Source organism: Coloeus monedula (assembly GCF_965178545.1).
Source record: "Coloeus monedula genome assembly, chromosome: 3".
In the NCBI taxonomy this organism is placed as follows: Eukaryota; Metazoa; Chordata; class Aves; order Passeriformes; family Corvidae; genus Coloeus; species Coloeus monedula.
In genome coordinates, this window is record NC_138783.1 from 41,870,326 (window position 1) to 41,884,623 (window position 14,298).

Consider the following 14,298-nt stretch of genomic DNA (forward strand, 5'->3'; position numbering starts at 1 on the left):
ACTACTTCCTATTGTATTCTGGAATACGGTGTGCTCAGAATCCTTGGTTTCATATGGAAATAACCTTTTTAACATTTGTTTCTTCTTTACTTAGTTATTTAATTATTTCTACAGTTTCTTGGCCAAAAGAAGTGTAAGGGAGGACATAGGATCATTTGATGCCCGTAATATTCCAAAAGAAATACGAGAGAGTGTTGAAGAACTTCTTTATAAAAACAGAGCATCTTTTGATCCAAAGGTAATTCCCGATGGCATTATGTAAAATGAAAACAAGCCCAAAAAAAGACCAAAAGAAAGGACATAATTGCCTGGTTTGCCAATATAATTTTTAGGATGAACTTAAGTAAGACAAAAAGCTTAAGAATTTTGCTTACAGAATTTTTCAGTATAAAGAGATAAAGGTGTATCCAACAGTGAGAATGTGGTTGGTGAGTGAGAAGGGGTGGGGTGAGAAGTCATTATGGAGTCAAGTACTCAAAGATTTTTCTACTGCTGTAAATTAGAACTCAGACCAAGGAATTGTAACTGGCTCCTCTGGCCTCCTTGTAACAGTAAGAGTCTAATAAATCATTCATTAATTTAAAACTTGTTAATTTCAGTATAGCTTCATAGTTGTAAAGATACCCATTGTGGTTTTTTACATGGATTGATGGCCTGCAATATATTCTTAGTAACAATTTAAAAGGTTGGTTCAGTAGAAGAGTTGGCTTATTAACATATTTAAGTTGGTAACTAGAAAATCTGTTGCATACATAAATACTTATCCTGTATTTATCTCTTCTACATTATACTTCAAGGACTTTCTTGTAACAACTTTTCTTGTACTGAATTTTTTAGAATGCTAAACGAGCTAGTGCTGCAGCTGCTCCATTAGCAGCTTGGGTGAATGCCAACATCCAGTATTCCCATGTCTTAGAACGAATTCAGCCTTTGGAAAAAGAAAAGGCTGGCTTGGAAGCGTAAGTTAGACTCTATTACAAAATAAGTGTTTTTCATTCCAGTGGTGGTGGGTGGAACTAAAGCTGCCAAGGAGGAGTCTGAGTATGAGGAAAGGCTTCTTTAGTTGAGGGTGGCAGAGTACTGGAACAAGCTGCCAGAGAGGTTGTAGAGTCTCCTCTGATGATGATACTAAAATCGTGCCTGGACTCAATCCTGCTTTAGCAGGGGGGTTGGGCTAGATGATCTCCAGAGGCACTTTCCAGCCCCGACCATTCTGTGATCCTGTGTGAATTGAAGTTTATTAAAAACAAAAGAAAAAAGATAACCTCATCCAGAGGTAATAAAAGGTACATACTGACACAGAGAAAGTAAGTTTGCAATAGTTTCTTTTTCCTGGAAGCTACGCCTTGGATGTCTTTTGTACAATCATGAGTTACCTATCTCAGCTGAATACTGTCAGGGAGAAATGAGTGTCACAGATATGCTTAAAATGTATTCTCTCAGTGAAACTCATGCTGTTTATGAGATATATAGTTCCTCTTTTTTCAGCAACGTACCAAGCATTACCAGTTTGTCCTTAGGATCAGAAAGATAAGGCATTGTCTTATGACCATCCATAACCTGAGGAATCTGTACTGATTGTTTTTCCAGGTATTAAAATTCTGTATTGGAAGAATTTGTTCTGATCTTTAAGGATGGAGTGTTTGGTTTCCATTTTTAAAACTATGTGATGAGAAGTACTCAAAGCTTTGACATGTGAAAACATGTATTTTAATATAAAACACAAGGAAGAACTATTTCCGAGCTATCTCTATGTAAATTACTTTCCTGTTATATTTGCTCTTTTTTTTTCCCTTTGGGTCCATAGTCTTAAAATAAATGTTACATTTTTGTAGTAATCTCAAGAAAACTGAAGACAGAAAACAGAAGTTAGAGGATCTTCTGAACTCTGTTGGTCAGAAAGTATTGGAACTGAAAGACAAGTAAGTTGGATTCATTTATTTCAAGGTATAAATAAAAGCATTGATGATTTTACAGTATGAATAATGAATTTAATCTAAGGAAATGTAAATTCCTGTACTGCAAGGTATTTACATCAGAATTAGTGATGCTTAGGCTATCTATACTCTCAGTGGAGATAAATGCTATTAGAATACAGTTCTTGTCTTTGATCAGATGAAATAAATGCTCCTTAAAAGTACCTCCTTCTCACTACTGACTGTGTTGGTAGCCTTCATTGTAGCCATTGTAGATGTCAAAGGTAGACAGTATGTTTCTCACCTTCTGAATCGCAGAGGACTTCAGTGACTCCTTAGGACTTTGGAAACATTCCTACACAAAACTTCTACTGATCACAGCTTGAAGAGAGGCAGTTCTACTTCTTTTAGGGTGGCCTATTTTGCTGACAGTTAGTTAGATAGCTATCTCCTCTTTCCTTAGCCTCTCATCAAATCCATGATTCACAGTGGCATGAAAATAGACCTGGTAAATGTTTATACTTTCTCCAAATTCTGTTTAATCCAAGTTTTTTAGTTTGATGTTTTTATTATGTACTTAGTATAGGACATACTTTACAACCTGACATATGTTGTACATATTACTGAAAGTCATGTTTTGTAGTCTGCAGAAACAAAAAAAGGATAATTCTTGTAATTCAGCTATAATTCATTATATACTATATATTAGAGTTAAAGATATTACTTTGCGTACTATATATCATATATTTCTAAAGTAATATATAAATATATTACTTTAAAGAGATGGATTAAATGTATTAAGTATTTTAAATATGAATCAAAATAATTAGATAGTGAACATTACAAAATAATACCTAAAGCATGCCTGGTTTTTAGGGCATGTTCTTACTTCATATTAGTTTACAAAATAGACTACTGTGCATTGAACTGGAGTCATCCATGTGAATTAGTAATATTCTTTTTTAAACATTTAATAGATTAAATTGACCAAATGGTTACAAAGGTATGGTATGGTATTGAGCATGCTATTGTCCTCACTAGGTGCAGATCAGAACTTTATACAATCACTAAAATTGTCAGGCTGTTTAAATAGAAGAAGGAATGATTTTCAAACATTATAGTCTGTATTTCAAATCTATTTTTAAATGTCACCTATGCATCTATCTAAATTTTGTTAGCTAGAAGTCAACAAGCCCATCTGCCAGTTAGAAGCAGAAGGTACAAAAAAAGGAACTGCTGCAATTGTGTTCTTCATTAACAATAAGCGAGGCATTGATTACAAATTCAGTCAATTAAACTGCCTTGAAAATAACTGTCCATAAGTTTAGTAGTTCATGGTAGCAATTACGAAGGGTATTTGTTTTACAGGTTCCAGAATAGAACAACAGAAGCAGCAAAACTTGAAGCAGAACTAAGTAAAGCTCAGAAAACGTTGAAAGCTGCAGAGGTACTGATAAGTCAACTCGATAGGGAGCATAAAAGATGGAGCACTCAGGTTAGTAAAAATTTTCATAAGTACATCTTACAGCTGATAATTTGAGAATACAATTTTTGCACTGTTTGGAGAATGTGAATTACTGCCATTCTGCATTTTTTGATTTTTCATTAGAAGATAAAGCTTTCCTTCTTTCTGAAACTTCTTTTTACTTCACCATACTTGCCACCTCTCTACCAGAAGTGTAAAAATCCCCAGTATTTAATACAAAACATATACAAAATTCTGTGCTGGTTTTCAGTCACAAGAATATAATTATTATGATGGCTGAACGTGTCAGCAGTTGGACTCTCCAACCTGAGATAAAGCCAAAAGGGACAGATTTTAAATGATCACAGTCTTAAAATGTATCTCCTTTATGCCATCAATGTTGGAAATGCAGGTGTAGGTCTATCCAAAATGATGGGTTGCTTTTGAAGTCTTCACTTAGATGCTTGGAATTTTTCTGCTGTTAAAGTAGGGAAGGTAAGCATACATTGTTTGCTGAAGTGATGTATTTGAGAGAAACTGTCAAGTCTTTGGAGACACAGGCCCTTTCACAGCCTGAAACAAAAAGGAAAATCTGAAGATATATATGAGGTGAAAATAGCTGTCACCTCCAGAGACCCGTAAGTACCTTTCATGGGTATGTTAAAGCAGAAGAAATCTTCATGCAGAGATACATGGTCCTGTCTCTCCAATGATACAGGAAAAAGCCTAAACAATTGACTAAATGCCTGCATTTTGAAGAATCAAAGTTAAGGTTAGATGAATCCTTCTTGTAGGTTGACCACCATACTGGAAAAAAATGGAAGATTATCCTCTGAAAGTCGCTTTACAGCTTTTCCATCTGCTATAGTAAGGATTGGATATATTTGAACCCCAGAGTTTAAATGCTTCTAAAAGTGATTCCTCACAGTTTATCACCCTGGTACATTAAAAAATTCAGACTATCTATTAATGGTATTCTGTAGACTAAACTGACAGCTAAATTAATCAGAAACTCATCCCATAATGAAGACAGTAAAAAGGCAGTATTTTTCTCCCTTTAGGGTAAGGAAGAAACAGTAAAAATTTGCCTTTAATTTGTGTATCAGCATTTGTTTTTAATGTCAGTTTGGTTAAAGTAAAAAAAAAGTGTCAGTAATTTGAAACCAATTATGGCAGTCAAATTTGAAACCAATTATGGCAGTCACATATGCTGTTGATACACTGTATTTTTCTCCAAAACACTGGAACATTTCAAAACTGAGTTGATTTAGTGCAGATAAATTATTTGACGATATATGATGAATATATTTTATCATGTAAGTGTGCAGTGAATAACAGTAAGTATAATAGTTGTATGTAGTTGTCTGTATACATATTGTGAGTTATACTTACAGCCTGACTGTGACTAGGATCACAGATTTCTTATTTTTCTTACTATAATACTATTTATCCATTTGCTTATAAATTGAACTGTTCATCACATTAATGGATTTTTAGCAGTTATATTCTCAGAAATACCTGTCCATGCCCTAGCCCAGAGCTAAAAGGAATTTTCCCCATATCTCCATGTGTGTCTTAGCTAGGTAGAGATAGCTGAAATGCAAGAAGAGAAACTGTCTCATCTGTATTACCAATGGCAGGCAAACTTAATTCTGACATTTTAGTAACTGATGAGATGTATTAATGCAGTTTTTGTTTGCAAAACACCTATACATTCTGTACTTTTTTTTTTTTGAAGGTGTCAGAGATAACAGATGACCTGGCTACATTGCCTAAAAGAGCTCAGTTAGCAGCTGCATTTATTACATATCTTTCTGCTGCTCCCGAGGATCAGAGGAAAAACAGCTTGGATGAATGGACCAAATCAGCAGGCCTTGAAAGTAATTTCGTGTGTGTGTTTGTCAGTGTCTGCATGCAAGTGATTAAGCTTGATTGAGGAAGTGAGAAATGCCAGTGAGTTCTTATGAACAGTCTCAGTTGTCTTTGTGATCCCGAATGAGAAGAGACATTTTCTTAATAAATATTTCTACATGCTGACAGATTATTTCTTAGAATCATTCAATGAAATTATTAGGATTATAAATATTTATAAATTATTGTATCCTTATAGTCCTTGCTTAAAAAGAAAAGTTTACGTAAATGAATGTGTTCATATTAACGGTTGTAAATTTGCCAGTGCATTCTGAATGTTGCTGCTTTTTCAGCAATCATTTTGATCTGTGTGTTAGCAAAACTATTTAATATTTCTATGACATCAGCTACTTATTAATAATAAGTTTAAGAAAAGCAATAAAATAATAGATTAAAGGGAAATCTACAGACCTGCACTCTGTTAGACAAAGTCTCTGTTCTGTATAGACTGGTAAATGCTTTAAAATTATGCAGACTGTAAATGCTGACAGAAACTTACACTTTCATTTGTCAGAGTTTGATTTACGGCGGTTCCTGTGTACAGAAAGTGAGGAGTTAGTCTGGAAAAGTGAAGGTTTGCCTTCAGATGACCTTTCAATAGAAAATGCTCTTGTCATCTTGCAGGTAAATTTGCTTTTTTGGGATTTAAATATTTACAAATTTCAGTAACATGGCAACTTGAACTATTTCATTTGTGTTATTTATTGGCATCATAGAGCACACACACACATAGAAATAAATACTTATGTAGCAATGGATATTTTGTAGCAAAAGGAAAAAAAACTGTTAAAGGAAATACATGTTTTAATTTTTGCTTTTACTGTTTTATTCCATATCAGTCTGTTCAGGCTTAAAGTGTAAATAGTCATTAACACCAGTACAATCAGTGGAGGATTATGTCCTGTATATGCTCACTTTGACATATAATTTCTATTTCTTTTTTTCCTCAGAAAAAGGAAAAGGATATATGCAGATACCATTCAAGATCTATATATATATACAGCTAATAATACTTGAGAATGGGAAAAGATTCAGTTTTATATATATTTATATATATATATATATATATATAATACATAATATACAATTATGTATGTAATATTCTAATAATTTATTAGATCTGCTAACAAGTAAATATTTAATGGCTTGAGGGGAAACTGCATTTACCACAGGTGATTTGCTTGGATAATTTATGATTCAAATCAGTTACTGATTTTTCTCCAATTTGAATTTATCTTGCTTTATCATCCTCTTTTAGTAGATCTGTATATTCTTTTCTCAGTTTGATTAAAAAGCTTTTCAATAAATACTATCTTGTACCATTAAAGCTACTTACATGCTGTAATAAAATCTTATTTTCATTTTTTTCATTAGTTGAGTAGATTGAGCTCTTAAAAATTTCACAGTGTATAAAGAGCTTTTTGAAGCACTCCCTCAGCTCAAATAATTTTCTTTGTGTACAGTTTTTTTCAGCATCCTTATAAAGCTGAAATTGGACATGGTATTTTATCAATGTGATCTGCAGTAGAGTTCTCAGCCTCTTGTGTTCATCATGTTTTGGTGCTTGAATACTGATTATGTTCCCCTGTCTTTCAGTTTGAGATCTCTGTAGTTACTCAGTTTGGAATACTGGAACTCAATCTAAAAAAAAGCCCCAAACTTGGAAATGCTTTTCTATCAGACTGAACCAGAGAATTGTTGAAAATACATGGTTAAACCTTCAGCAAGTTTGCTGACACAAAACTGGGAGACGTGGTTGATACACCCAAGATGATCCGAGGGCTGGAGCACATCTGCTCTGAGGATAGGCTGAGAGAGCTGGGGTTGTGCAGCCTGGTGAAGAGAAGGCTGCAGTGACACCTCACTGCAGCCTTTCAGTACTTAAAGAGGACTTACAAAAAAGAGAAAGAACAAGTCTTTACATGGGCAGATAATAAGAGGACAAGGGAGAATGGTTATAAACTAAACAAGGAGAGATTTAGATAAGATGTTAAGTAAAAATTCTTTACTTAGAGTGTACTGAGGCACTGGCACAGGTTGCCCGGAGAAGCTGTGGATGCCCCTTCCCTGGAAGTGCTCAAGATCAGGTTGGATGGGACCGTGGGCAACCTGATCTAGTGAGTAGCATCTCTGCCCATGGCAGGGGGGTTGGAACTTCATCATGTTTAAGGGACTTTCCAATCCAAGCCATTCTATGACTGAGTCTCTGATACACAAGAGGTTAAAGTTGAAACTCAGAGAGTCCTTGACAGACTGGAGAAATGGGCTGACAGGAACCTCCTGAAGTTCAGGAAGAGGAATTACACAGTCCTGCACCTGGATAGTAACAACCCCATGTACCAACATGTGCTGAGGACCAACCAGTTGCAAAGCAGATTTGCAGAAAAGGACCTGGTGGTCCTGGTGGACACCAGGTTGTTCATGAGCCAGTAATGGGCTCTTGACTTCTCCTTGGTGTCCTGGTGGTATCCTGGACAGCTTTAGGCAAAGTATTGGCAGCAGGTCAAGGGAGGTGATCCCTCACCTTCACTCGGCGCTGATGAGGCTGCACCTAGACTCTTGGGTCCAATAGTGTGATCCTCAGCACAAGAGAGACATGGATGTACTGGACAGAGTTGAGTGTAGCTTTGTGCCTGCAAAATACTTGTATTCATGATTGTTTCTAAAAAGCATTGAGGTCCAAACCCAGAAGTGGTGTAACTTTGCCCACCAGAGGAAGAAAAAGGAAAACTAACAATTCTAAGTTTAAAAGCAGTTGTGAATAACAGGAGCTGTAGATTATATTTGTTGAATAGACTCCTGTTTTTAAAAGAAGGTGAAGAATTGCCTAACTTCAGCAGGACAAACATCTAAGTTTGGATTTGGGTGCTCTCCTTTTTTTTTAATGGAGAGATAAAATGAAAGACATAAATTTCCTCGTCTGTTATTGTTTCTCTAAACAGTGTGTTAATTAAAAAAGTTTTTTAAATATATATTCCATTAGTTTGGGGAAATAAAAAAAAAGGATTCCAATTTTATTCTTAAAATAGATTTTAGTAAATATACTTGTATTTCTTTTTCCCTAGAGTAAAGTTTGCCCATTTTTGATAGACCCTTCTTTCCGGGCTACTGAATGGTTGAAGACACATTTGAAGGAATCACGTTTGGAAGTTATTAACCAACAGGTGCGGTATTTACTCTAGGTCTTTTTTGTTTGAGCTTTCTCTATTCCAAATTTTACAGAGTAGTTTTAAAGGTGTGTGATAGCAATCACCAAAAATGAGTTTATATTCTATGAAGCATATAATTTCTCAAAGAGTTCGAGGTTATTTAAAATTGGAAGGTCAACATCTGGTATTCCTTCTACATGTTTGCTTCTTTGTGCTGCTGTCTCCAAGAACGTCATATTCCCTGCTGAGAGGAAGATAGTAAAAGATTGTCAAATAGAGAAGTCTTTTGTATACTTGGTTGCAATTCACTGGATTTCAGGAGTATATATACACTTAATTCCCTATGATTGTTGTGTTGTATTATCTACATTGGAAAGAGTAAGTTTGATTTCAGTTTGAGATTAAGGTACCTGAAATTCATTGTGTACCTGTAACTGTTTACCTGAGTAGTGAGGCACAGCTCAGTTGTGCGCACGTAGGCAGGCATCTGCTATTAAGAAGTTCCTTACTGAACCCCACCTGGCCTCCAAATATTGCTTCAACAGCTCTGTGTAACCCTTGTAGATGCTCTCTGATGGTAGTAGATAATATATCTTTGGGTAATTGATTGTTTCTCCTGCTAGCTGGTTTGCTTGATTACCTTTTAGCCTCTGTTGTCTATATTGTCCAGGATCTGTATTGACTAATGAGATCTTAAGCACCACATGCATGTTTAAACACCTGTTTGCAACAAAAGACTGCATGTGGACCTCTTAATAATGTGAATCCTGTGCTTGGTTCAGTTTTGAGACATAGCTACATATTAAAATTTGAGATATGACCAGGACTTCAGGTGCACCTGGCAGACATGATGGTGAACCTGCTCTCTTCTGATGGGGCACTTGAAGATCTAGGCATGTTAGATAGGTTTTCTGCATGTCAGTAGCTGAGTAGATCAAATTTATTTCAACTAAACATTTATGGCTAAACCCAGAAGTATCATATGCCTTTAGTAGGATTTTTCATCTGTACTACTGATTTTTAGATTTGGACTATATGGTGTAGTGCCTTCCTACTCATTCTGAAGTGTTTACATTTTTCAAAGAAGCATGAATCAAAGGAATATATTTTTATTTACCTAGGACACCAACTTCCTAACTGCTCTTGAGCTGGCAGTGAGATTTGGGAAAACACTTATTATACAGGAAATGGATGGAGTGGAGCCTGTACTTTACCCATTGCTAAGAAAAGATCTTGTTGCTCAAGGTAAATCACCAAGATCTTCGCAAATGCTTGTTCAAAACTTCTGTAGTTTAGATCTATTTATATAAAACTTGATTTTTCTGAAAACATGAATATTGTGTAGTTGTTTTCCTCTGTAGTATTAACCTGCTGCTAATGCTGCAGTGCATGAAATATGTTGGAGATACATTCTTATTTAGTAAGTGGAAAAATACTGAAAAGTATTTAAAACTTTTTTTAATTGAAATTAAAATAATGTGTTTTTATCGACTCTTAAACATGTAAATTTTAAGTTAATTTCTAGTGATGATTTCAGACACATAGTTTTAATTGGAAACTTGGGCCTTAAATAAACCAGAAGTTACACAGCTGTTTGTGCAATTAGAAATCAAAGGTTTAGGATGTTGGTGTTCCTGCTTCTCTTGCATTTCTCTGAAACTAAAGAAGACGCGCAAGTCTGTTCCTGATGTGCCCTTGGAATGGGGAGGGTCATAGAGATCAGCAAAATGGTGGAATTTGGTGAAAGGAGTCCCTTAACCAATGCAAGAAAAAGGAAAAAACACAACATTTAAGTTTTGCAATATAATATCTCTGGTTTGGACAGATAATGTGTTCTATCTGTCTATATAACTGCTTTGGACTCAGTTGCTTTAAAAAATTTTTTTTAGTATGAAAAATTGTGATGAAAGTTTAGCAAAAATAAATAGTAATTATACAAGTATCTCAGCATGAATTTTGTTGTATTATGTTACATATTTTGAAATTATATCACGAGAACTGGATGAATTAAAAAATACAGCAACGTGTGTTTTAAATACTTTCCAAATTACAGTAATTAAAATAGATTTGTATTACCCTTTGTAATCATATTTCTGCCTCAAGTGATAATTTCTCAGCATATACCACAGCATATGCATGTAATTTACTGTATGAACTTTGGGTACTGAAAATAACTCAAGACTTTTTTTGCTGTCATTTCATCTACTATTGAGATCTAATGATGTGTGAGGTAGCAGTAATTTTTTAAATGTAGGTACATACTAAAAATAAATGCAAAAACCATAGGATTCTTACTTACATTTATCTCTAATATCAGAAAGATCTGTTCAGGGAGAAGAAAGTCAGCCTAGATCAGCCTGCTATTACAGATGTGCTTGCTTGTTTATTCTCATTGAAAGAACACCACCAGAGCAGTGATTTCAGGGGTCTGGGGGGGGTTAGATAGAGCACTGTAACAATTTTTTTTTTGCCCCTCTAGCTTCTGCTGAATTTTCGAAAGCTGATGAGTTACAGTATGAGAGATGACTATGTCTGCAGAACTGTGGAGAAAGCAGATTAAATTCAAATACACCAGTTTGTTCAGGAAAATTGCTCATAACACTCAGACATCCTCTTTTGCTTGTTAATGTGCTATGTTAATTCCAGGTCTGTGCAGGTCCAAACTAGAGAGCTGCTATTGGAAAAGGAAGAATGGGTCACTATTTGGACCTTTTCCATCACTTTACAAGCAAGCATGCACTTCTTTTTGTCAAAATGTGGCTGTGGGGGCCTGTCTGCATTATTTGGCTTGTGATGACTGTACATCTCTTCATTACTTGGAATGACATGTTAAGAAAAATGTGAATGTATATACTGCAGTAAATTCGTCTTTGTACAGCTTCCATTTTCTGTTTAACATTTTTACAGCATAGTCCTAAAATTTATTCTGATCTTTGGCATAGAGGCAAAATTGGTATGTGATTTTCATCTCTACCAGTGTTTTAGCCAGAGATTTATATTTGTGATCTGCACTCAGTGCTAAAAATAGAGAAGCACCTAAGTATGCCATCTTGGAAAGTTTTCTGTAATGGAAATTTTCACTTTTCATCTTATAATTCTGTTCTTATTTCTTTTTCAGTATCAGGAGGCAAAATCTCACTCTAATCATGTGATTGTCTGAGTCTATTATTTTCTAACCCTGATAGAATGGAAACCTGTTATGGAAGGGGGAGGGGGGGGGCATACATGTAGTTTTATTCTGTAACAGGCATGTTGAGAAAGATTAGGAGTATAAACAGACTGAAACCATGACATTAGTTATTTAATAAATCACTTGTTTCTTTCATAATATGATTAAATTAAATGTATTTATAGTAATACAAATTTATGGGATATTTCTTGATGGAGTATTTTTCTTTCATTCTACTGTCCAGATATTCCATCATTTTTAGTTTCATAGACTTGCTCTATAACAGTTATCATAGAAAATAGTATCTTAATAGAATTATGATTATACAACAACATCAACCTTCTACAAATAAATATAACAGATACAGAGATGAAATCTCATGGGTTTGGATGACATTTCAGGAAATATTGAACCATCTTAGTTAGCCATTGTATAATAATGGCTAGTATAGAGTGGTAGACCAATGTTTAAAGGTAAAGGAATGTGTGTAAATTATGACAAGACTCATACATAAGGGAGATTCTCGAGGTCATCTTCTGTGGTATTTTGTCTCCTATTCATGGTCTGAAGATTTCAAGAAGTCCTTAGTGTTACTTTTATGTCAAGTGCATTTTTTGTCTTTTATGCTTTGTGTTCTGGGTAAGAATAATTAAATTACTCAGGTGTATTAAATATTCTTACTATGTAATTTCATGTAGTAGTGTTACGTTACTACTTTTCTGTCTGTAAAAATCAGGTTAGGATGTGTTCTTTAAATTTTTTGAATTTGTATTTTTTTCCAATCAATTTATAAATACATACGGTAAAATATATTTAGATCCATTGGTCATAAAGTATTACACAAATGCCATTGTTTTCAGATAATTTTAGAATGTTGCAATCAGAGTGAGTATAACATCTATTTATTATTTACAGGACCCCGTTATGCTGTACAAATAGGTGAAAAAATGATTGATTATAATGAAGAGTTCCGTCTTTTTCTGTCTACAAGGAACCCAAATCCCTTCATTCCACCTGATGCTTCTTCAGTTGTTACAGAAGTAAACTTTACCACAACAGCAAGTGGCTTAAGAGGACAGGTGGGCATTTAGAATAAAACCAGTGTATGTATAGTGAACATGCATAGCTGCATCCAGCGTCTGGAATAAACCAGTGCAGTTTGTGTTAATGGTTATGGAGGTACTTTCTAGCTCACAAATATAAATAGTAAAATTTTTATGCACTTTGGAACCAAGGAGTGAGTCCAGTAGAGAAAATGAAAATGTTCTCATTAACTTCAGCTGCAGCAGATTAATTGCTAAGCCTTTGCTTTCTGTTCAAGATGCATTTATGGTACCATGGAAACATTTCTGTTATAGCTCTCCAGTGTCCTACTTAGAGGGTAATGCTGGTACCATCAAGACACTTTGTGTACAGAAAAAATGTAGTGAAACCAAAATACTGTGTATTTTATTTCCTTTAAAATGCTAGTAGCTTTTGGGATTTTCTCTTGTAAAGTCAAGAAATCAAAATGTAACATACAAATGGAAGAAAAAGGAGATAAATTAAGGGAAGAAAATCCCCTCTTTATTTGGTAGGAAACAAGCTTTCTATACTAACAAGATGCTTAGAATGGGGTAGATAGGATGTTCATAAGTAAGATACAATTGAAAATGTGAAGCATAGATAACCACATGGATTTGCTCCTTCCTCTGGCGATAGAGAATTGGCATCATACAATGTATCCATGACAACTGGCCCCTCTTTACGTGGAAATGCAGAAAAACCCCCAACTTTGTTTTTGTTTTCTTTGTTTTTAGCTTTTGGCTTTAACGATTCAGCATGAAAAGCCTGATTTGGAAGAGCAGAAGACAAAACTGTTACAACAGGAAGAAGATAAGAAGATACAGCTAGCTAAGCTTGAGGATTCTCTTTTGGAGGTAAAACAAATTTACCTCTTGTATATCTGTTAGACCAGTAAGATAATGATCACATTGGCATGTGTTTGAATGAAGATGCTGGAAGTGTTGGAATAATGAGCCCTCAGGATTTTTGATTACAGAAAATAAAGGCATTATTTGCCTGCACCTGTTGGAAGAGTAGAGTAGATAAAAATGTACGTCTGTTATGAAACTGTAGTATTTCAATACATCAAGCATTTTCATAGTTAAAATTATGAATTTGTTGAACTAGATTTAGGCTGATTTAGATTGATTAGAAATTTAATTAATTTTAACACACCAAGAAGAGAAACTTTATTAAAAATGATACTATTTCATTCTGAAATTATGAGTTGAAAAAAATACCAGATTTTTAAACTTGTAAATCATGTCAAAGGATTCTTTCTCAACTTAAGAAATGATCCTGTGTTGTGAAAACAATAAAAAATTCCCACTACAAAATTGAAAGATTGCTGAGAGAGACATTTAAAATTTTAAACCTCTACAATTGTTTCTTATTAGCAATGAGCTGTAATATTCTTTCCAGTTAAACATTCCCTGTCTTGCATTTAAAATTAATATTCTCAATTTTCAGTTCATCTTTTTATTTTATTGGAAGTATTTATACTCAGAAACAGCTGTTCACCTTATAAGGAAGGATTGTTTCATTTTTTGCCTGTGTCTTGTCATGGATTTCACATAAATTGTACTTCATGCTTGTAGGAATGGATCCTCAAATCCTCTGTCTTTCTGAAAGGTCAGAGATGCA

The 14,298-nt window shown here is 34.5% G+C and overlaps 1 protein-coding gene across 1 annotated transcript in view; it reads left to right on the plus strand.

Moving 5' to 3' along the window:
- The window catches only part of DYNC2H1 (dynein cytoplasmic 2 heavy chain 1), a gene marked incomplete at both ends in the record, with an annotated part of 155,079 nt that overhangs the window by 54,820 nt on the left and 85,961 nt on the right, over positions 1 to 14,298 (plus strand). The window contains 10 exons of the mRNA XM_082277385.1: positions 115 to 238; positions 838 to 959; positions 1,836 to 1,922; positions 3,285 to 3,411; positions 5,120 to 5,261; positions 5,807 to 5,916; positions 8,358 to 8,456; positions 9,563 to 9,686; positions 12,526 to 12,689; positions 13,410 to 13,529. Of these exons, the coding sequence (XP_082133511.1) occupies positions 115 to 238; positions 838 to 959; positions 1,836 to 1,922; positions 3,285 to 3,411; positions 5,120 to 5,261; positions 5,807 to 5,916; positions 8,358 to 8,456; positions 9,563 to 9,686; positions 12,526 to 12,689; positions 13,410 to 13,529 (1,219 nt within the window). The remainder of the gene's footprint in view (positions 1 to 114; positions 239 to 837; positions 960 to 1,835; positions 1,923 to 3,284; positions 3,412 to 5,119; positions 5,262 to 5,806; positions 5,917 to 8,357; positions 8,457 to 9,562; positions 9,687 to 12,525; positions 12,690 to 13,409; positions 13,530 to 14,298) is intronic.